We start from the raw sequence: 23,281 nt of genomic DNA on the forward strand, positions 1-23,281 counted from the left end.
TCCAGTTCTAACTGTTGCTTCCTGACCTGCATACAGGTTTTTCAAAAGGCAGGTCAGGTGGTCTGGTATTCCCGTCTCTTTCAGAGTTTTCCACAGTTTATTGTGATCCACACAGTCAAGGCTTTGCCATAGTCAACAAAGCAGAAATAGATGTTTTCCTGGAACTCTCTTGCTTTTTCAATGATCCAACAGATGTTGGCAATTTGATCTCTGGTTTCTCTGCCTTTTCTAAATCCAGCTTGAACATCTGAAAGTTCCTGGTTCATGTACTGTTGAAGCCTGGCTTGGAGAATTTTGAGCATTCCTTTGCTAGTGTTTGGGATGAGTGCAATTGTGTGGTAGTTTGAACATTCTTTGGTATTGCCTTTCTTTGGGATTGGAATGAAAAGTGACCTTTTCCAGTCCTGTGGCCACTGCAGATTTTTTCAAACTTCCTGGCATATTGAGTGCAGCACTTTAACAGCGTCATCTTTTAGGATTTGAAATAGCTCAACTGGAATCCCATTACCTCCACTAGCTTTGTTCGTAGTGATGCTTCCTAAGGCCCACTTGACTTCACATTCCAGGATGTCTGGCTCTAGGCTCTAGATATCCATCGTGGTTATCTGGGTCATTAAGATATTTTTTGTATAATTCTTCCCACTGTTAGGCTTTCCTATTTCTTTAGTCTTAGAGTTACTGTAGGCACTTCCTTTCAGAGATTTATGGAGGAAATTTCCATAACCTGACCATGTTTGTCAAGTTTATTCCCATCACCAGGGAGTGTAGGAAGTTTCCTAATGAAAAGATATATTCTATTCTGTTTTCCCAACTCTGGCACTAGCATTATACTTATGAACCCTCTGACATCAGGTTAACTTTTTATGTTCTACCTGTTAAGCAAGAAGCTGGAGAAAGAGCTGGGAAAATATTGTAAGTTCAAAAGCATTGTTTTTAATTTAAATACATGTCTTAAAGCACTTGAAAGCAAGAAAATAAAGAGAGAAAAACTTAATAAAATTCTAGACCTGCTCGACTTTTCTCTTCGTCTAAAATGTGTAAAAGATTATTTTATTGGAATGAGTAGACAAATTAAATAAGGAATAAAAACAGACACTCGACTTTAGTCATTGTATAATCTGGTGAGAAAAAAAGACATAGAGGAAAATTCTTATGGATTTCACATTAAATGACACAAAAATCAACATGACCGTTAACAGTGGTAAAAAGATTACCTAATGACATTTTAAACTTGTTTTCAATAGCTGAAAAATTGTGAGCCTTTGTTTTTTCAAAAAATCTCAATTATAGTAACTACTAAAGTTGTGCATCATCAAATATGTTTAGAGCTTCATTTTCTAATTAACTTGTACACCGTGCTCTATAATTTAAGACGGATATGTTTCTCTTATAACCATCTGTGTGACTGTTCTGCCTGTGTTTTTTCACTGCGTGGAAAGAACTCATCTCTGTTCTTTCCACAGGGAACGTGATGCAAACAGAATCAATTACATGTATGCTCAGTATGTCAAAAATACTATGGAACCACTTAATATCCCAGATGTCAGTAAGGACAAGAGATTTCCCTGGACAGTAAGTAACCCAGTTTTAGGCTTGGAGCTTGCCAGGCTGTTTTCCTGCAGACCTGCTCTATACTAGTTACTCTTAACTGAAGGACTGGTTCTAGCATTGGCTCTTTGGAAGTGATCTGTGCTTGCCCTGATCTGAGGAAGGAAAATAAAAGAGCTCAGAACATCTGTTGAGAGGTGGTCAGCTATGCTTATGTATTTTTCTCTGTACTTTTGTCAGTTTTTAAAACATGTACTAATGAAATATCATTAACTTTGACATAGTTTCACTATTACCTACTTAAGATCAATTGACACTCTTTAGATAGTATTGCTAGAGTTCCTGACTTTGTTTTCACAAATTAAGTTCCATATGGCTTGAGTGTCTGTAACTGGCTATCTACCACAGTGAACAGCTCGTGAAAAAAAAAAAATGAGTATTTGTTTTTCTTGAAAGCAAGCCTACAAGGGTCAGTTTCTCAGACACTGAAAACTTTAGATTCTAGTACTTTCTCTCATTTAACTTCAGAAAAGCATTGCAGTTGGAGGCAGCTGCCTTGACTTTGTTATTTGCATATCTAGGAGACCTTTTAAGGACTGTAGAAATATGGACAATAGAAACAGTGGTAAAACTAAAGAAGGAGAAATTTGTAACATGTAGAATCCTTGGTGGTGTAAAGATTCTGATTTCTACCCTTCTTATTAAGTTACTTGAGACATCTACTACACAGGGATAGTAGGAACTCAGTAAATATTTTGCTTAGTACTACTGTAAGCTACTTAGAAACTTTAAAATGGAAAATAAAAGAAATATAGGTAAATAAAACGGAAAATAAAAAAAATTAAAACGGATACTTATTATTTTTGGTAAAGCCTGATTGCTTTATATTGCATTTATATGAACTTCATTATAATTTGTGCATTTTTTACACTCTGATGTTATGTCCAGCTAATAAAAGATAAGCATATTAATAACTTCATATGTCTAGTATAGTTTGTAGCATCTAATGGGCAGACAATCTGTTCATAGTATTTAGCTGTTTTGCTTTTTGTTTTTTTGTTTAGAATGAAAACATGGGAAATGTAAACCAGCAGTGCGTTAGAAGTTTGCTTTGTACACCTATAAAAAATGGAAAGAAGAACAAAGTGATAGGTAAAGCCTTTTCATTGACTTCCACTTTGCACTTATAAAAGAAAAACATATATTCCCAGAATCTTCTTTCCAGTATAAATGTAGAGACTAAAATATGAAAAAAAGATGAAAATTGAAATGATAAAGAATTTTGAAATAAATTTACATTGATAAATGTCAACAAACATTTGTTAAATATCTTGTTAAATATGATATACTTCTGTAATTATAATCCTGTTTCAACAGATGTTTTGTTTAAAAATGACATGTTGAAAGTTAGTAGACTGAGAGATATCAAATTGATAATATATATTGTTTTAGAGCCTCACATCGTAGTTTATGATTTTTCTTTTTTGAATGATGTGGTTTACATTGTAGGTTGTATTCATTGAACACTCCATGTTTTCGGCACTGGAATAAATCAGTGAATAAGCCAAAATCCCTGCCTCAGGGAGTTTACAGTCTTATATAAAGTTTAGTAAAACATGTCTACTGCAGGAATGGTGGAAGAAGACATTCTCTGAAAAATGAGATGATGTTTCCTGTTACTGACATATTTGTTTCTTGGCACTGCAGGTTATATTAAGAGTAGAAAAGAAAATTTCCATGCCAATTATGGCTTCCTTGGTGGTTCAGATGGTGAAGAATCCACCTGCAATGCAGGAGATCCAGGTTCAATCCTTGGGTCGAGAAGATCCCCTGGAGAAGGGAATGGCACCCCACTCCAGTATTTTTGCCTGGAGAATTCCATGGACAGGGAAGCCTGGCGGGCTCCATTCTATAAGTTTACAAAGAGTCAGACACGACTGAGCAACCAACACATGCGTGATGAAAATAGCCTGAACTGTTAAATATTCCCCCTAGAAGTTGAAATAAAGGTTTAAACTTTTAAATAAAAACCCTAATGGTGCAAGACTTAGCTGTATAAATTTACCTTAAAAAATCTGATTAGTTTCCAGGTTGAAAATCAGTTTCCAGAAAAAAAAATTCTGGTTAGTTCCAAGATTTGACTGTAATTTTATTAAAGAAGAGTGTCAGTCAGAGAGGTGGGGGAGGGAGGTGTTTATGAAAGTGGGACGGGGAGACCAATACTAAAACTGCCTCTCCAGTTCTATCTGGCAGCCTGGCAACCTTTTCCCCTTCTGTGGAGATGGGTGTGGAAGGCTGGACCGGTGCATAGGCTCTTCTGACCCCTCGAGACCACCCTTGGGTGGCCGTGCATGCAGCAGGTGGTCCCTGGTGCTTCCCTCCTGGTGTGCGTCCTCGCCATGAGACAGATACACCGACTTACTCCTTAAAAAGCCCATCTTTCTGACTTCCCTTGTTCTGATTGTTTACTTTCCAAGATACGTTAACTCAGGTGAAGGGCATGCCTTCTCCCTAGCCTCACGAATGCATGGCTCGCTTTGCCAGATGTTCCTTATCGTAGATCAGCCACCTGGACTTGAGGCCATGGGCTGAGTTACAGGCGCACTGCTCACATTCCTGAGGCAGACCCATTTCTTGTTGGGACCCATTTCTTGATACTCTTCTGGTTTTATAAGTCAGTCTGTGAGCGGAGGTACTGTTCTCCACCCCAGAGAGCAGGAGGTGTCCCAGGCATGGTAATCTAATTTCCGAGCCTCCGGGGCTGGACTTACTGGTGAATTGCCTCATCAGCCTCTTGGAACACAGCCTGGTGACTCCCTGAAGGCTGTTCATCACTTGCACACCTCTCAGTTCTCAGAGAAAAAAGGAGAACCTAGTGAATTCATGTATTAGCTCTCTTCAAGGGTATCACCGATCAGATCCCTAACAGAAACAAAAGAAAACTGACAGAGGTGCCCTATGGTATGACACTCAGTAAATGTTCAGATTATGGAAGTTTATGTCCTAGGGAGTTAGGTGGAAACTACATTGCAGATGTTATGCTTTTTGATAGAAGTGTAGAGCTTACAACAAGCTGCCTTTGACCTTCAAAAATATGAAATGAATTCCAGAAGTGATGCATCATTTATTAATACTAATATGTTTTGGTGAGAAGGAAGACAGAGTGGCAGCTGGCCACAGTAAGTCATGTCTTCACTTTTTCTCAGCAGCATCTCTTTGCAATAATTGGGAATGGGGAGTGGCTAGAGGAAGTTATAATCAGGCTTTTTCATCACTTTACACAAGTGATAAATAAGAGTCATTTGGGGAAGCACACAGATGGGAACAGGACTCAGGATATCCACCTGGTTCCTCTCTCTGTTTAAGCATTTAAACAGTGACGGGCACCTTACACAACTAAGTCACAGCCTTCAGATCCCTTCAGAAGCCACATTCTATGGTCCTGTCACTGTTCCAGCAAGTGAACAGGAAAAGAACAGTACCAGCTAAAATAATCAGATTTCTGTTTGCATACATTTTGTGTCTCTCATATTTGATAGAAGAGTCAAAAGTAAGCAATTACTGTTTTAGGGAAGGAAAAATTCCCTACCAATTAAAAGAAACAAAAATACCCTAGTGAGATTTCTGGTGGGGGTTCAAGGTAATTCCAATAGGGAAAATTTTCAGTGCTCCCCACTGTTCTGTAAGTGTGACAAAACAGAGAATTTGAATTCTCAGCTGTACTTTATAGTCACAGATGTAGCATGGAAAATAGCATGGTTGTAATAATTTTTCTTACATGTCACAGACCAGATTTTGCTATTATGTAATTCTAATACAGAATCCCCACAGAGTTACATGCGGAAAGACAGACGGGCCCATGTGTTTTTTGTAATCTTTCTTTCCTTCCTTTTTTTCCATTACTGACAATTAGATGAAATCGTAGACGTTAGACCAGTGCAGGGCCTGTTGTATCATTAAATGTATTCTCCGAGGTATTTTTTTGTAGCAAATGTTTTCTCAGTGGTCTGGCTGATACAGAATGTTTCCACCACTTTGTTTCCAACACTGTTAAGAAGCTCCTTTCCTCATGAAGCATTCATTTATTTTAACCAATTATTTCCCCTATTTATTAGATTAAGTTTGTCTTTTTCTTACATTTACTAGAAATACTTATGCCTATTTTCCATGTCAGTTTCAGGGCATGTTTTGAAGAAATCAGTCCCATTCCAATCCAAAAAGAAAAGTTGTTGAGAACATTTCCACTTTAGATAACTTACATTTATATCTCCTTTTTTTAGTGAAAAAGTAATACAAATCATAGTGTTACACCACATGTTGTTGACACGGTGAAGCTAGAGAGAGAAGTATGTGTTCCTTTACTGAATGTATTTTCTAAACTCATACTAATTCTTTGCTCATCTGTGTGTGGCAATATGATTCCCAGGCGTAAGTAAATGCTGTAAAATTATATAAGTTTAAATTTGACTACTTAATTTTATTTTTCATATTAAATTATATCGTTTGGCAATCTATTCAGTTGTTTGTAAAAATATTTGCTAGGATTTTCCTAATGCAAACATAATTACATTGTGCAGTGTCATACATGGTACATATTGCCTATGTTGCTTAAGATATCCAGTTTTTCCCAGTTAGAGAATTGTAAATTGTGTTTAATGATAAGAGGCACCAGAAAATAAGACTGTAGGTGCAGTAGTAATTGGAAGAAAATGAGGGGAAAAAAAAAACTAGGATATTTTATCTTTAACTTATAAAAGTGAAAATCTACAGAATGAAAATAAACATATGGATTATAGTTTCAAGAATTGATTGAAGAAATAGAAAAATAAGAGAAACTTCATAGTAGCCCTGGAAAATAGAACTTACCTTTGCTGGGCCACCAACACTGCAGGATTTCTAGAACATATTACTATGAAGTGTATACTATTTGTAAGAACTTGCTGTACACAAAATGGGCAAAATTTAAATAGAGATAACAATATTAGTATCAGGGTAGATTTTAAGATAAAAGCATAATGTCCAGAATCACTTTGCAGTGGATAAGTTAAATTCACAGAGGGAATTGTAATTGTCATAAATGCCTCTAATAAAGTAAATAACATCATTGACATATAAAAGTCAAAGCTATTAAAAATACAAAGAGAAATGGACAAAATGATAGTCACAATGAGAGTCTTTAATATATTTTTCTTAGAATGCTAAATAGGAAAAAAGGAAACATTAGAATTGATTAAAAAATGAAATGATTTAATTGGCATGCATTTACTTTTATATGTCATAATTTAAAAACACAAATTTCTTTCAAATACCCATTAGAAATTTACAAATACACACATATAACATAAACTTAGTCATTTCTGGAAAGTAGAATTGAAAACCACTGTCATGGATCACAGTGCATTAAAACTAGAAATGCATAATAAAAGGATAAATTAGAAGGGAAAAGCTCCCTTAGAAACTGAAAACATTCTCCCAAATGTCAAAGAAGAAATCAAAAGTCAAAATGAAAGTATAGAGAGTTGGCTCTATAAGCCCGTGGTAAGAAGTCTCAGAAACCCTTTTCATGAAGATGGCGCCAAAGGTGAAGAAGGAAGACCCTGCCCCTCCTAAAGCTGAAGCCAAAGCAAAGGCTTTGAAGGCCGAGAAAGCAGTGTTGAAAGGAGTCCACAGCCACAAGAAAAAGAAGATCCGGACGTCACCCACCTTCCGGCAGCCCAAAACACTGCGGCTCAGGAGGCAGCCCAGATATCCTCGGAGGAGCGCCCCGAGGAGAAACAAACGTGACCACTACCCATCATCAAATTCCCCCTCACCACCGAGTCAGCCATGAAGAAAACAGAAGACAACAACACACTGGTGTTCATTGTGGATGTCAAGGCCAACAAGCACCAGATTAAGCAGGCTGTGAAGAAGCTCTATGATACTGATGTGGCTAAGGTCAATACTCTTGATCAGGCCTGATGGAGAGAAGAAGGCATATGTTCCACTGGCTCCTGACTATGATGCTTTGGATGTTGCCAACAAAATTGGGATCATCTAAACTGAGTCCAGCTGGCTAATTCCAAATATAAAAGTTTTCACTATGAAGAAAAAAAAAAAATGAAAGTATAGCATTTCAGAAAATTAGTGGTCACCTCAACTTAATATAACAATGCAAGCTATAAGGTCAAAACTGTACTCAGAGGAGATGTAGAGCTTTAAATATTTTGCTGTTATTCATCAGGAAATAATAAACGAAAGCTGCTTGATAAAAGTGAAAGAGGAGAGTGAAAAAGTTGACTTAAAGCTCAACATTCAGAAAACTAAGATCATGGCAAATAGATGTGGAAACAGTGGCTGACTTTATTTTTCTGGGCTCCAGAATCACTGCAGACAGTGACTGCAGCCATGAAATTAAAAGACACTTACTCCTTGGAAGAGAAGTTATGACCAACCTGGACAGCATATTAAAAAGCAGACACATTACTTTGCCAACAAAGGTCCATCTAGTTGAAGCTTTGTTTTTTCCAGTAGTCATGTATGGATGTCAGAGTTGGACCATAAAGAAGGCTGAGCGCTAAAGAATTGATGCTTTTGAACTGTGGTGTTGGAGAAGACTCTTGAGAGTCCCTTGGACTGCAAGAAGATCCAACCAGTCCATCCTAAAGAAGATCAGTCCTGGGTGTTCATTGGAAGGACTGATGCTGAAGCTGAAACGCCAATACTTTGGCCACCTGATGCAAAGAACCGACTCATTTGAAAAGACCCTGATGCTGGGAAAGATTGAAGGCAGGAGGAGAAGGGGACAGCAGAGCATGAGATGGTTGGATGGCATCACTGATGCAATGGACATGAGTGTGGGTGGACTCCGGGAGTTGGTGGTGGACAGGGAGGCCTGGTGTGCTGCAGTCCATGGGATCACAAAGAGTCAGATATGACTGAACGACTGAACTGAACTGAGCTGAATCAGGAAATAATTAAATTATTTCAACTAAGTGTTCATCTCACTCCCCACACTGCCCCCCAAATAATAAATGAGCAGGAAGAAAAAAAGCAGAAGAAAGAAATTGAAAAGAGAAATTTATGAAATGAAAAGGGAAACTAAACGAGATGATGGGCAAACAATAAACAAACATCCAACACAGATAATGAGGGAAATAAGAGAAACACAAATAGAAATGAGAAAGCAAATGTAATTATAGATGCAGAAGAAATATGAAAAGATGTTAGAAAATACACTGTACCAAAAAAGTGATATGTTTTGATAAAACAGAAATTCTATAAAAATTGATAATAACCAATACTAAGGAGCTTCCCTTGTAACTCAGTTGTTAAAGAATCTGCCTGCAGTACAGGAGACCCAGGTTCGATCCCTGGGTTGGGAAGATCCCCTGGAGAAGGAAATGGCAACCCACTCCAGTATCCTTGCCTAAAAAACTGGAAAATCTCATGGACACAGGAGCCTGGTCGGCAGCAGTTCATGTGGTCGCACAGAGTCGGGCACGACTGAGCGACTCACACTTACTTACTTACTAACTTAATACTAAAGAGAGTTTAAAATTTCTCATGGAAGTTAGTTGAAAAAGTTATATTTTTTAAGTCATTAAAAAAAAAAGAACACTATTACCCAAAGTAAATTCTTACCAAAGCAACCAGAGGACAGGAAGGGATGAAATAAGGCGAGGTATGGAAAAGGAAATAGTAAAATAACTTACAATATTATACGATTGTTAAATGGAAAAACCCCAGAGAATCAGCTGAAAGTAGCTATCTAAAAAGAGAGTTGCAAAGTGCCTGGCTTTCAGATCGTTAAAGGAAAATAACTTTCTTACATGGCAAGACAAATTTGTTGGAAAATAATAATGGTAAAAAATCCCATTTAGTAACAAGGAATAAACTTTGTCAGAAATAGGAACATCTATGTGAGGACAACTATAAAACTGTACTAGATAACTGTACTAGATAACTTGAAAATCTTTAGTACATGAACTGACAAAACATTCCCTGAATTTTTTTAAGATGTTAAGTTTTTGCAGATTAGGTTTTATTTCAATTTTAATACACGTCCTGATAAGATTGTTTTTCAAAGGGGAAGGGAGTTCTTAACAAACATATAAAAAATTCATCTGGAGGATAACATATAAAAAGAATTATTTATAAAATTCTTCTGGAAGGATAGTGTATAATAGTCAGAGTTGATGGATAGAGAATTGCCTTATCAGAAATTAAAGTAATACTGATTAAGTAACATAACTAAAAGTATTAAATGTGTGCTCAAAAAGATGGCAAGATTGATGGAACACAATAGAAAGTCTAAATGCAGACCAAGTCCGATATAATTTGTGTTGGTATATAATAGACTACATTCTGTTTCTAAGATTTCATTGGTTGAAAGACACCATTTTATGTACCTCAAAAAAAGAAAAACATGATTTCAGTTACACCATTACAAGCAATTGATGAGAATGCAAACTGATTTCATAAAATTTAAATGAAAAAAGCACATTGTTGAAATCATATGAATTTATTATTTGAGGTGACAATTTAAATTATTAAAGGATGAATAACTATTTAAGTTTCATAAGAATCCAGTAGCAATTTAGTGGGAGGTGGGGAATTAAGTAGAATTAGAAGATTAAATATGATAGAATGAATCTGTAAAAGTGCTAGAGGAAAATATTGGTTTATATGTAATCTTAAAACAGGAAGCTTCTTTTAAAAGCAAGACACTATAGTTGAAAACTTAAAAGATGACTTACTTGAGAAATTAAATCTTTTCTACAGCAAGAAACTTCCTAAAATAAGATAATTGGCAAATATCTTGAACAAAATATCTTGAAAAAAATTTTTTGCGAGGTAGGTCATAAGGGTATGAAAGGGCAGGTCTTGTGTGTGCGTGTGTGTTAGTCGCTCAGCCTTGTCTGACCCTTTGTGACCCCGTGGACGGCAGCCCGCCAGGCCCCTCTGTCCATGGGATTCTCCAGGCAAGAATACTGGAGTGGCTTCCCATTCCTTTCTCCAGGGGATTTTCCTGACCAAGAATCCAACCCAGGTCTCCCGCGTTGCAGGCCAATTCTTTACTGTCTGAGCCATGAGTATTAACAGTTTGGGCATCTCCCCGTGTTGTGTGGGAGGCCTGAGACCACAGGCAGAATGTAAGAGGTGATGCCCTGCTCTGCCACAAAGCCAGCAGGAAAACTGGCTGGTAAGAGCATCCGACCCCTGGAGTTATAGAAAAGGAAACCTCAGTGTGTGATTTGAGAAACTCGCTAGTTGCCTTCAGCATAATTTCCAGAGGCCTTCAGCTCTCAGAGCTGCTGTTGTGAGCATGTGAAATAATGTATGCACAAGTACTTTGTGAACTAGTAATATTACCTAACACTGATATCTTATTATCTAACTGTGCTACTTCTCGGTTTTCACCTAATATGCTTTTGAATATTTTATTTTATGGTTGTACATAGTGATTGATTTTGGCTGAGTGATTCTGTTTCAATTTTGGTTCTGCAATGACTCCTTTGTTTTTATATATAAGTGCTTCTGATTTTATATCACTTGCTAGTAGATGTGGCATTTCAAATGACCACTTTTAAATTTCATTACTATACTCTTCATCCATTCTTCCACATCTTTAAGAAATACATTGTGAAAACTGTCTGTAAATGGGTCCAAGCTTTACATTTTCTCAAAGAACCCTGTTATAAACCTTTTTCTTCTTCATAGATTTTTTTCCAACTTAGGTATTTCTGTTTAATAGAGTTAAATTTTATGAAGGGTAAAGAGATCAATGAGATTATCATGAATGCTCTCTATAAATGTGATTGCTTTCAAAGAAGAATCAAAAGTATATTCCTAAAGGGATCACTTGTCCTCATGCATTTTCTTATGCTGAGCATTACCCTGTCTGCTGAAAGGGATCACTTGTCCTCTCCCCTTTTCTTATCCTGAGTGTTACTCTGCGTCTACCTGTCTGTCGAGGCGGGTTCTGACACATGCTCGCTGTTCTGCCCTGAGCTGTGGTCGGCACAGACAACTCCTGCTGTTTGTATGCTGAATATGCCATTTTAGTACCTTTCAATTCCTGGGGTATTCATTAATACCACTTACTGGGCTTCCTGGGTTGCTCACCAGTAAAGAATCTGCCTGCAATGCAGGAGCCATAGGAGAAGACACAGGTTCGATCCCTGGGTTGGGAAGATCCCCTGGAGAAGGAAATGGCAATCTACTCTAGTATTCTTGCCAGGAGAATCCCATGGACAGAGGAGCCTGGGGAGCCAGATTGAACCTTGTGATCCATGGGGTTGCAAAGAATCAGACACAACTGAGTGACTAAACAACAATGTATTCATTTAATGATTGACTGAGGCTTAGATTTGAACTGCTGTCCAGGAGAGAGCTCCTTACCTCGGCCCCAAGCCTAGCAGACTGCGTGATGACCATGGCGTGTCTTCTCCTTTCCATATGTACAGTCAATCTTATGAAGTGACAAAAGGAAAAATCCTGTTTATGAAAAATGGCCATCAAGCAGGAGAAAACTTAGTAACAACTGAAAAGCAGTTACATTGTGCTATGAAGATAAGAAATGCATGACTCTCAAGAACATGTGATGTGGGAGACGGCCAGATGCCTACATAAACAGTCCCATGTTTATAATTTGGGGATTCACAAAGGTTGGAGGACGTAACCCTTGTGTTTGCACTATACGTGGTATGTGGTCTTTTAAAATGATGAATGCTGATTGCCATTTACTCATGGTTTTTACTTGCAGTGTCCAAATTTTAAGTTTTTCTTGATAATGGAATAAGTGTTAGAGAAGTAACTTCTGCAGTGGTAATACTGGTAGATAAGGATGGCTTTACTATCTAAAATAGAAAAACTCCCACAAACAAAGAGCAGAAGGAGGATACAGATAATTTGTAGTGTTAAAAATAAAGTGCACACCAGTGGTGATAAAGGGACTGCATGTGCAACCATGCATCATTTCAGACTCTCTGAAATCCTTTTGTGCTCCAGGAAAAATAAAGAGATAGCCAACCACAATCTTCATGGGAAAGCAATTGGGTCAGAACTGTAGTCTTGCATCCTTTCGTTAATTCGGTAAACATTTTTTGAGTCCTGCTGTGTGCCAGGCCTGGCTAGCTCAGGAAGTGGAACTGAAAAATAAAATCTCTTAAGCCCAGGATATGTACAGTCTAGAAAGAGAGACAGAAATAAAACTCCTCATGATCCTCCAGCTGGTAAAAGTTAAGGAGATAGGAGAGGTGTCTGCCTCCCCTGGGGAAGTGGGAGGCCTCTGGGAACTCGCTGTGAAGGGCATGTAGGGATCTAGATGTAGGGATCTCCTGGGCAACAGGAAAGAGACTGGGACCAGCGAAAAACTACAGGCAGAGGTGTGGGTGAGCAAGAGGCAGTCAGGAAACTGCCAGCAGTTATCACACGGTAATAATCTGGTCTTTGGGGCTAGGCTGAGCTGGGGTTTCAGCTTTAAACGTAAGCACCCTGGAGCACGTGACTTGACCTTCCCGAGACTCAGTGTCTTCATCTTTAAAGCGGATGTGAGCGCCCCTTTCTCATAGTGTGAATCATGCAGACTGGAGTCCATGTGTGTCCTGAACCATTGAGCACCGCGCCTCCTCCACAGTGGGCCGTGATGGAAGTCTGTGTTACGTATGGAGAGACAGAAGAGACAGGACGTTAGCAGCACTGTTACCCAGAGGTACAGGGTCATCAGACTCCTCGCAGAGACCCCTTACGATCAGAGCCCCATGGAACAACGAGTTCAATTACGATTTGACATAATCTTCCATTTATATACACTATGTGTTTGACTTCCTAAGAAAGACCAGGACTTGGGAGGTTTGGTTATGATTTTCTTCAAAGATCAATTCTGCTCTTATATCTAAGTAAATAGTCATCTCTACACGCATTTATTTGCAGTATCAAAAATGATTGGAAATATTCTCCTGGATGCAGAGGTACATATTTGAAATTTGAGACTGTCTCTGTGAACTGTTTCCTACATTCTGTTTTGTGGATAACTGTGTTTTTTAACTTCTGATTTCTCAGTAAGGAAAGACAGCCTGGGTGACCCAAAATTCTGATGTGCATCAAAATTGTTCTCTTGGCAAGAGTACAAAAATCCAATTAGTCTCCAAAGGACAAATTGTCTTTGGGGATTCAACTGATATAAAACTTGTGACACAATCTGGAAGAAAATAGTACTCTAGGATCTTTTTGAACATAGACAACATACATTTAGGACTGTGTGAAATGAGTTTGCATGTAAATTAACTCAGTTCATTGTTCTAGCTTCTTTGTGTGAGGATCCGTTTGTCTATTTGGAGATGCCAAGCACTCCTAAAAGAAAGGCCCTAGACCTTTGGGGGCCTGTGTTAAAGTCAGTGCATATTGTGATTATGAATAGTAACATCTGTTCAATTTCTTGGATTATTATAGGGGTTTGCCAACTTGTTAATAAGATGGAGGAAACCACTGGCAAAGTTAAGCCTTTCAACCGAAATGATGAACAGTTTCTGGAAGCTTTCGTCATCTTTTGTGGCTTGGGGATCCAGAACACACAGATGTACGAAGCGGTGGAGAGAGCCATGGCCAAGCAAATGGTCACGTTAGAGGTGGGTGCTCCTGCGGGACGCCTCGGCCTCCCTGAGCGCTCTCGGCCGCCGCCCCTCCCTGCGGGGCGCTCGGGGTCTGTTACATCACTGTGACCGGCCGAGAACCGCGTGCTTCCTCTCTCCTCACTTATACAGCTAAGGAAACTGAGACCCAGCATACTTGAGAAACTTGTCAAAGGTCATACGACCACATCAAAGCTCAGGCCCCAGGCCTCTCCATCCTCCGCTTTCTCGGCCGAAAGCGGTCCTTGGACCCTAGTGAGGAGCCGCTCACACTGATGATCGTCCCCGCCCTGTCTGTCCTTTTTCCACTGCCTGAGCCTCCCATCTCTCCTCGTGAGCAGCTGTGTTCACACATCAAAACAACAAAACCAGGTATCCCAAGCACTCAGAATCAGAAATGAGGAAAAGGGAAAACTCTTCCAAATTACAGAATTATGGATCTTGAGGAAATTCTGATTCAGTACGTCCTGGGTGGAGGCTGGGAATCTGTGTGTTCCTACCAGCCTCCCCCAGGTGATTCTGAGTGTGAACTACTGGCAAGACTCCCTCCCAAGCAGGATGCACCTACCCACGCGGGCCAGCCATCTCCAGACGTCTCACTGACTGCCTGAGAGCATTCACTTTGTGCAAGATGGAAATTTCTTACATCGTAGACCAGTCTAGGGAGTTAGACTTCAGAAAGGGCATTCCCTAGTCATTCACACACTGGTGTGAAATATAGTTTAGTGTTTGCCTGCTCTTAGCCAGTAGAGATCAGTAGAAATCAATGTTTGAGTTATAGATTGTAACTTTTCCTCCAGCTGTTTACCAGTGAATATAAAACTCCAAATAATTTTAGTAAAGTACTATATAAGAGACTTTGGATTAGAAATCAGTAGAAATCTGTTTCAAATACACACACACACACACACACACGTATACATATATTTTACATTAAATGTATGCATACATATGTATGTACATGTGTGTGCATGTGTATATACAATTTTTAACATATTTTTTTACTGTTTACATAACTGTACTGAAGAATTGACTCTAAGCCAGCTATCAATTAGAAATTAATCTCTTTTTAAACATGCTTCTTATTTGGAAAATTTCAAACATAATGCTAAAGTAGAGAGGATAACTAAGGAAGCCCCCATGTCTTCATTAGCTGTCTTCAATAATTATTGACCTGTGGCTACTATCATTCCATCCATACTCTTGCCCACTTCTCTGCTCTCTTCTTCCCTATTAATCCATTGATTATTTTGAGACAAATCCCAGGTATAATTTAGTTCAGTTTCTGAGTATCTTCCTCACTGAGGTTTGTTTCTGTTTTTACACTGTAGTTTTATTTCAGTTAAAAATGAGTACTTGTACTTTCACTTAGTATATCCATTTTCCAATTTCAATTCATTGTAGGAAATCATATCTATGATCACAGATTTAACCTTGAAAGTCTTTTCTCCCAAGGCATTGGATAAAACCTAGGGACATAAATCCCTTATTGTTTTCTTCGGGAATTATTTTGAGCTAGAAGACATCATTATAATGACAGTAAAACAACAGTAAATAGCTAACCTTTATCAAATGCTTACTCTGTGTTCTCATGTGTACTAACGAAAGTTACTCCTTACAACCCTATGAGTATGGTGCTATTTTTATCTTCAGCGTGTGATAAGGTTAATTTTTTAAACTTAGCGTGTCATGTTATTCCTTTATTCCTTTGCCCATGTTGCATTGCATTGATTTATACTAGACTAGTTCAGGGCCACCGTCTTAGCCTTTCTCAACAAACCGCCGCCCTGGTGTCAGCAGCGGGTTAGCTGTGAGCTGTCCGTCTTATGGCAGCGGGGGACAGCAGCTCCGAGGTTCCCTAGGTCTCCTGGTGATTAATGGCTCAAACCGTAAGACAAGTCACATGTATTACCGTACTGTAATGTTGTGAATCACAGTACATAGACATATTTACCATTTGGCTTTAGATTTTTAATTTAAAAACTAGTTCAAGGAAAACTGATTTGGGCCACTGAATTACTTGACTCACCGTTTAAAGTCTGAAAATGAGGTACCTTTTTATCGCTGACCCTAAAACTTTAAAGAGATTTTAGTAAATCTATGTTAACTCTGTCAAAAATGAACTTTTAACATGTCTGTTTAACATGACAATTTAACTACCCTGTTAAGTAGTATGTTTAGAAGATGTTTAGAAGAACATCTAAAATACTGTCCCATCATTTGGAAGTTATCGGTTTTGAAAATGGGAATTAATGATTCACAAGTTATAGGAAGATAGTAAATCTGCCTTACTATCTTCTTGTAACTCCACCAGGATGGTGAAAAGTGTACGAGATTAGGAGATGAAAGCTGGGTCCCAGGCCCTCTTCTCATTGGGTGTGAGCTCACAGCCAAGTGATGAGACTCCCTGGGCCTAGGTGTCCTCTGCTGTTAACAGTTGGATTTATAGGCCACTTCTGCTCTTCTCTGTTCTTGAATCCTGTGAGTGGAAAAGTATCCCTGAATCTGTGTGACATTTACCTCTCTGCTATGCAGTTTTTCCTTATGAATTCTACAGTGGTTACAGGCCTCTTCCAAGAGCCACTTCCAGACTGCTTTCTTCCTAAATATCAACATTACAATGTCAGCTTATGCAAAAGTCTTTTATCTTGGTTCAGTACACCAGTAAAATAGCTAAAGTCAGTATTTTTGTTTAAGAAAAGCAACATAGAATTTTCTGCCAAGTTTGAGCGAATAGTGTGACTTATAAATAATGTGTTTGTTGTATCAACATTGTCAGAGGAAAAGTGACAGTTTTCTTTGAACACAGGGAGTATAACTTTCCGTTTCCATAAGAAGCATTTGAATAAAAATCCGAGATTTTCTCTCTGTTGAAGAAAGCAGCAAAGAAGATACCATGTTCTGAGGAGTCTAGATACCTCTGCAGGAAGGCTTGGGAGAATCCCAGGCTTGAAGTTGTGGTCTGTGTTGGGTATTCCTCTTTTGTATAACATGCATTCCTTCTGTTCTCGCCCCTTAGGTTCTGTCTTATCATGCTTCAGCTGCAGAGGAAGAGACCAGAGAGCTCCAATCCTTAGCGGTAATCCTCCTCCTCCTCCTCTGTAGAAATGACTGACCAGAGGCAGCTAATTAAGATGTAGATATGCTTCTCTCAGGGCAGCTGCTGCTGCGGGTAGTGGTCCCCTAGACCTTTAATTAAATGTGGTAAATATTTATATGGACATTTATAAAAAAGCTCTAATCAAACCTACTTTCTTGCAAGGCTGGATAGAAGTTCAGTGATAACACAGAGCAAGTGATAACATTTGTATTGATTTTGTAACACATTAAATGATTCTGATATTTTCCCAGTAATTGTTATAATCTTTACATCTTTCTTAAGCCAAAATTAAATGTAGTTTTTGGTTCCTGGGGAAGTGTGGACAGGGGATTGCAAGGTGGTTGTTTGGTTTGAGTACTAACAACAAAGATTTTATAGCTTGTTACTGATAACGTACTCTGCGTTATTAAAAATGGAGAATGGTTTTAATTTCTAACCATACGGCTTGCAGAATGTTATTTGAAATTGGGTTCAAATAAGGTCGATTCATGAATTCTCACAAAGTTCTTATTTAGAATGCTAGGAGAGAAAAGCACATTGATATGTAAGAAGGTCTTGAGTTTGGGGGTTGGTTGAGATTGCCGTGGTTGAGGTTAATGAAAACTCAAAGCACTTCCACACTGACAAGCAAGCCTGCCTTCTACGTTTCCGCTCACGTGAGACAGTGTGAAGTGTGTGTGGGACGTCCTGGGAGCGAGGGGGGTGAGAGCGCCGCCGAGGCCACTGAGCTTCCTCCTCTGTCATCGTCATTGCGGCTTGCCAATGGTCGCCCCCCGTGCCCTTACATACGCTTTCCCATGTAAACTGCACGAGCCGTGCAGTGGACGCTGAGGTCCGCAGACTGGCCCAGGGTCGCCGGCAGAAGTGAAGAGTCAGGAGAGACACTCACACTGTCGGTCTCCAGAGCGCAGCCCGTCAGCACTGTGATGAGCTTTAGGGAGGGAGGAGGTTAAAGATGCTTCAGACGTTCTGGCCTTGGTAGTTCAAAGAATGATCATCCCCTTCATTAACCAAGGTGGAAATATTCAGAAGGAAAAGATAGATTTAATGCAGAACACAGTAAGTTTGCGATGTGGGTGGAACAACCAAATAGACATCTTGCACGCTGGGAAAGGCAGGTGCAGAGTGGAGGGGGCTGGTGGCCAGAAGAGAGGCGGCAATTTGGAAGTTAAGGGATAGGACCTGGGGTGGAGTCCCATGATGGTGAAATAATAGGAATGGAGCGAGTGCGGGAGAATGTGGAAAGACGCGCAAGGCTGAGGGCAGAACTGTTGGGGTGTACATGTAGATGGAAGGTGTAGGAAAAGAAACCAGCTAAGGCAGACACATGGCAGTTAGACAGGGAGGCAGATCTAGGGCAGCAAGCAGAACAGTTTTTATGAGGAAGGAGATCCCATCAGTTGTTGCAGGAAGGTTGAGAAACAGGACTGAGAAAAGGCTACTGGATTCAGTGATTAGGTGATGGTTGAGAAGGCAGCTTCAGGGGGTCAAAATGCAAAAGGTCAGACTAGATGGTGAGAAAGTGGAGGAAATGAATAGTAGTTTAAAAAGTATGTTTTGTCTGAAAGAATGAAATAGCTAAGAAGGGTGTTGGCTGCATCACGTGAAGTTTTTTATTGTTTTGTGTTTGTGAGCAGTTTGCTCACAAGCAGGAAGAGGCAACACGTTCGTGGACAAAGGGGGAAGGTCCAGGGTGAGCGTGAGGCTAAGAATGTAGGACGGTGACAGAGATCTGGGCCTTGAAGTGGTCTAAGCATCACAGAGGCATCTCTTTGGCCAAGACCAGAGGAAAGAGGTGTTAATAATAGCTACGCTGACTGTTAGTCACTCAGTCGTGTCTGACTCTTTGCGACCCCATGGACTGTAGCCCACCAGGCTCCTCTGTCCATGGGATTCTCCAGGCAAGAATACTGGAGTGGGTCACCACTCCCTCTCCAAGGGATCTTCCCAAGCCAGGGATGCACCTGGGTCTCCTGCCTTGCAGGAAGGTTCATTACCATCTGAACCACCAGGGAAGCCCCACTCGCTGAGCACTCACCACACACATGGTGTGTTTGAAGTTCTTCGTGTGTGTTAAGTGTGTTAAGTCCACAGCCACCCTGTAAGGTCAGTATTAGCATTTTGAAAATGGAATCTGAGGTTGAGTTTCGATTGCCCTGCTCAGGATCTCCCAGGTTGTGAGTAGGTACCAGGACAGACTGTCCAGACCCAAAGCATGCACATGATTGCACAGCCCTGGAGGGAATGAGCCAGGAAAGGAAGCAGGGGCCAGACTTGTGGATCCTTGATTAGATCACTGAGTATGAAGCTGAGTCATCTGCCAAGAACAGTCGAAGGAACTCGGGATGATTTCATCTGAAAGGTTAAGCTTCTCTGGGGGTTAGCCTCATTGGAATTGGCTGTATTTCTTTTGTTCATGATGATGTTTGAAGGAATGAGTTGTTTTTCAGTTATTTACAAAGGTTTAAAAGTTTAAAGTATCTCCCACATCAGACTTAATTGCCCACTTGTTTCATCCTCCTAGAGTGCTAGAGTTTTGCACTAACTGCATACTGTGAGCAGGAAATGATCACATGGAGAGAAGCATTTTGAAGTGCTTGCAAGCTCAGTGGGATTAACATTACTGCAAAACGAGGCTAGGTTACACTCTTCCATGTGTTGTTTTAGATATAAACTAGCAAAGATAATGCTAAAAAATTCATTAGGATATTAAGTTTTGCTTTTTACTTTGAAAATAGCATAAGTCTTTAAGAAAAATCTGAAAATTATCTTCTCAATCATGTTTATAATTTTAGCAAGACAAAACCACTTTGGAAAAACTGAGCATTGCTGTATTGCAGTATTGTTCAAAACCATCTGTTGTTCCATTTGGAAAAGAGATTTCTGGCAGCTGCATTGAGAAATTTAGGATAACATAGGATAATGTAGGTCAGATAATTCATTTAAATTGGTTGAAATTCAGAAAATGATTTCAATTCTGTTTTCTATCAACCTAATAAAAATTCCTTTGCAGCCCCAACTACACAGGTGCCTGCCTCATCCAGTAATTACCAGAATTGCTATCTTAGTCATGTGTCTGATGGTTCATTTCAATTTAAAACCTAAAATAACTGAAAAGCTGTCAATTGCTTAATTTTTATTTTTAGAAATACATTCTTGAAATACTATGCTTAAGTACACTAAATATTTCTGCGTTCAGAAAAGTCTCAGTTACAGCAGAAAGTATAACAAAATTGATAGGAAATTCAGAATCCCTTTTTTGCCCTTGCATTACTTGACATTTTTGTCCTATTTTTAATCTTATTTTTTGTTGACTTAAGCCTTATACAAGCATTTTGTCATATGCCCTTTAATGATCTTTTGTCACAAGTTTTGAGATAAAAATAAAAGGACCCCAGCTGACCTGGCTATGATCATTAGAAAGTCATAGTTAAAATATCAGAATGAAATGAGTGTTATTACAAGTAGCTGCATATCTGATTGATCGGTTGCCTTTTCTGCTTTCTCTTGCTAGAATAACAGTAAATAAATATCTAGTAGAGCTTAGTTTTTTTAGATGAGCTTCCCAGTTTTGTCATGGAGTCAGTGCTAATTCAGTCGCAGTCCCTATAGCTTATTCTATTTTATAGCAATTTCTTTAATCACAGATGTTGTATCTAAAAGCAAACTAAGACCCTGCTGTGATCCTTAAAGTTCTGTACCAAAATAGTGAGAGAGGAAGAAACTACCCACTCAGGCAGGATTTCCTAGGACAGAATTTATACCTCATCCTGACCTTCCCCTTTCAGTAACTTCACATGAACCGTCTTGATCAGGCGTGTCTGTGAGTGCCGCAGGTACCAGCAGTAAGGGGCAAAACCAGATGCCTGATTCAGATCTCTTAATGTCAAAGGCAGTGTTAGCGGACAGAGCCAGTTCCTTATGTCAAGATGCTCATCACATTCCTTCTTTGGGACTTCTTTGGGAAAAATCTCTATGGACAATCAAATTTTATAAGTGGAAAATTTTGAGCAGATAATAATGAAGGAGAGTTGACCCTGTGAGCTTGACAACCAGTGTCACTGAACAAGACATCCAGTAAGGCGCCTGCTTCCTCACCAAGTGCTGGGCATATTTTTGAAGTTTGGGTCCTTCCACTTCCTCTACACGGTCAGTTGATGCATCATTTTTATAGATGTCTATTACATGAATTGAGCTGTATGTCTTCCACATTGCCAGATTTAATACATTCTGTTTGGTTCTTCCTACTTTCATTTGATAAGTGGATTAATTCCAGTGGCAGTCTTAACTCCAAAGTATGGAGGCACTGTTCTTGAGCTTCTTAATGTACTAACTGGATGTTAGCCAGATCTGTGTATTAGTCCCAATTGCAGTCATACATTTTCTCTGAAGTTTTACTTATAAGCAGGTATGGACTTTATTGGAATCTTGACACAGTCATGTGCCTTCTTTACATGGTTTTAAAAAACTTTATGCGAATTTTTCAGGGTTTTTTACAGTCTGTGCCTCTTCCGTATTGCGATTTAAAGAAATCCATTTATATAATGTTAAAAGGAAGGAGAAATCATAAAATACATTGGTATAGTTACTGAAGAAAATACACTAATCTAGTCCTGCTGTGCCTTACTCCCTTCTTCATTCTCTTTAAGATTTGGTTCCACGTGTTGAGTTGGAGTATTCACCTCTTTTTGTATTAGTAATGTTTCTTTCTCATTTGTATTTGAATCTTCTTAGAGAAAGATATAGTCTAACAGCCTTATACACTAGTTGTGTGGGGCTTTTTCTTTAAGAACACATTTTCTGTGCACATTAAACACGAGGAAGACATTAAACGTCTGTAAGGTGTAACGTGATGGCTACAGTGTGGCTTTGTTCAAAGACCTGGCCCCAGACTGCTGTGTACAGAATGCCCAGGGGTGAGAGAGTGACTGAAGACTGATGCGGAGAGCTTGAAATACCTGGCTGGGCGTCTCTCCTTGCAGCTGCCAATAAACATGCCAAGTAATCTTAATTTTATTCCTGTAGATAACTTCCTTAAATAACGTATCATTGGGGGAAATCTCTTTTCCTCTTTACATTTATATTGAATAAACATCAAAGAGGAATGTAGCAAAATGCCTTCATAAAACACTGAAGCTAATTGCAAGAATTTGACATTTTATGGAAGACCAAGTTCAGTAGCTGTCCTTCTTTTCAGAGTTATTATGATAAATAACCTTCTGAATAAGGAGCCTGTTGTTAACAGTTGGCTATTAGGAGTTGTTTCTCTGATTTTTGTTTTACCTCCCGATACTTGATACGTCAGACCTAAGGCAGGCCAAATGCCTTTGACTACAGTGTGACCTTTTTAGTCTAAAGATCATACAGTTGAGCATATTGTGTAGCCACATGTCTGTCTTTTCTTCTGAGGTTACCAGAGACTTTGCCACAGGCTAAATATTAACCTTTTATCATGCGCATCCACCAAAAATATGAAACTCAATAATTTTTAAATGACCGTTAGATTTACCTTACCCAAGTGTATCATTATTTTCCATGTGCATGTGCTTTTTGGACTTCAAGGAGACTGTGCATTTTTAAATGTATTCTCGCCTGTCAAGTTTTCTTTCCATGGCTGTGTAGCAGGGACTCCAGGCTGTCCCCATCCGTTGTGTGAATACTTGCTTCATAATCAGCGATAGTTGAGTAAGAGAAGGGCTGGCATGTGCCTTGAGTAAGGCACTGATAAAGCTCAGGACTGACTGTCCCTGACTTTATAAAGATAGATGACTTTATTAGTCAGGGTTCTCCAGAGACACAGAACCAGTAGAGATTTTGTATATACATGAGAGAGATTCTTAGGAATTGACTCGCGTGATTACGGGAGCGGAGAAGTCTGGCAGTCTGCTGTCTGCAAGCCAGAGACCCAGGAAGCCAGTGGTGTGGTCTGGTGGGGTCTGAGGGCCTGAGAACAGGGCAAGCTGATGGCTGAAATCCCGGTCCAAGAGCCTGAGAAGGTATGGGATGTCCCCACTCCTGC

The 23,281-nt window shown here is 39.4% G+C and overlaps 1 protein-coding gene and 1 pseudogene across 4 annotated transcripts in view; both read left to right on the plus strand.

Annotated features, from left to right (window-relative positions):
* The window catches only part of PDE5A (phosphodiesterase 5A), a 158,366-nt gene that overhangs the window by 83,440 nt on the left and 51,645 nt on the right, over positions 1 to 23,281 (plus strand). For all 4 annotated transcript variants that reach the window (XM_065907629.1, XM_065907627.1, XM_065907630.1 and 1 more), the window contains exons 8-11: positions 1,464 to 1,572; positions 2,613 to 2,700; positions 13,984 to 14,159; positions 17,182 to 17,241. In XM_065907629.1, the coding sequence (XP_065763701.1) occupies positions 1,464 to 1,572; positions 2,613 to 2,700; positions 13,984 to 14,159; positions 17,182 to 17,241 (433 nt within the window). The remainder of the gene's footprint in view (positions 1 to 1,463; positions 1,573 to 2,612; positions 2,701 to 13,983; positions 14,160 to 17,181; positions 17,242 to 23,281) is intronic.
* Positions 7,112 to 7,588, plus strand: LOC136148058 (large ribosomal subunit protein uL23 pseudogene; annotated as a pseudogene).

This window comes from Muntiacus reevesi, chromosome 16, assembly GCF_963930625.1.
Source record: "Muntiacus reevesi chromosome 16, mMunRee1.1, whole genome shotgun sequence".
Classification (NCBI taxonomy): Eukaryota; Metazoa; Chordata; class Mammalia; order Artiodactyla; family Cervidae; genus Muntiacus; species Muntiacus reevesi.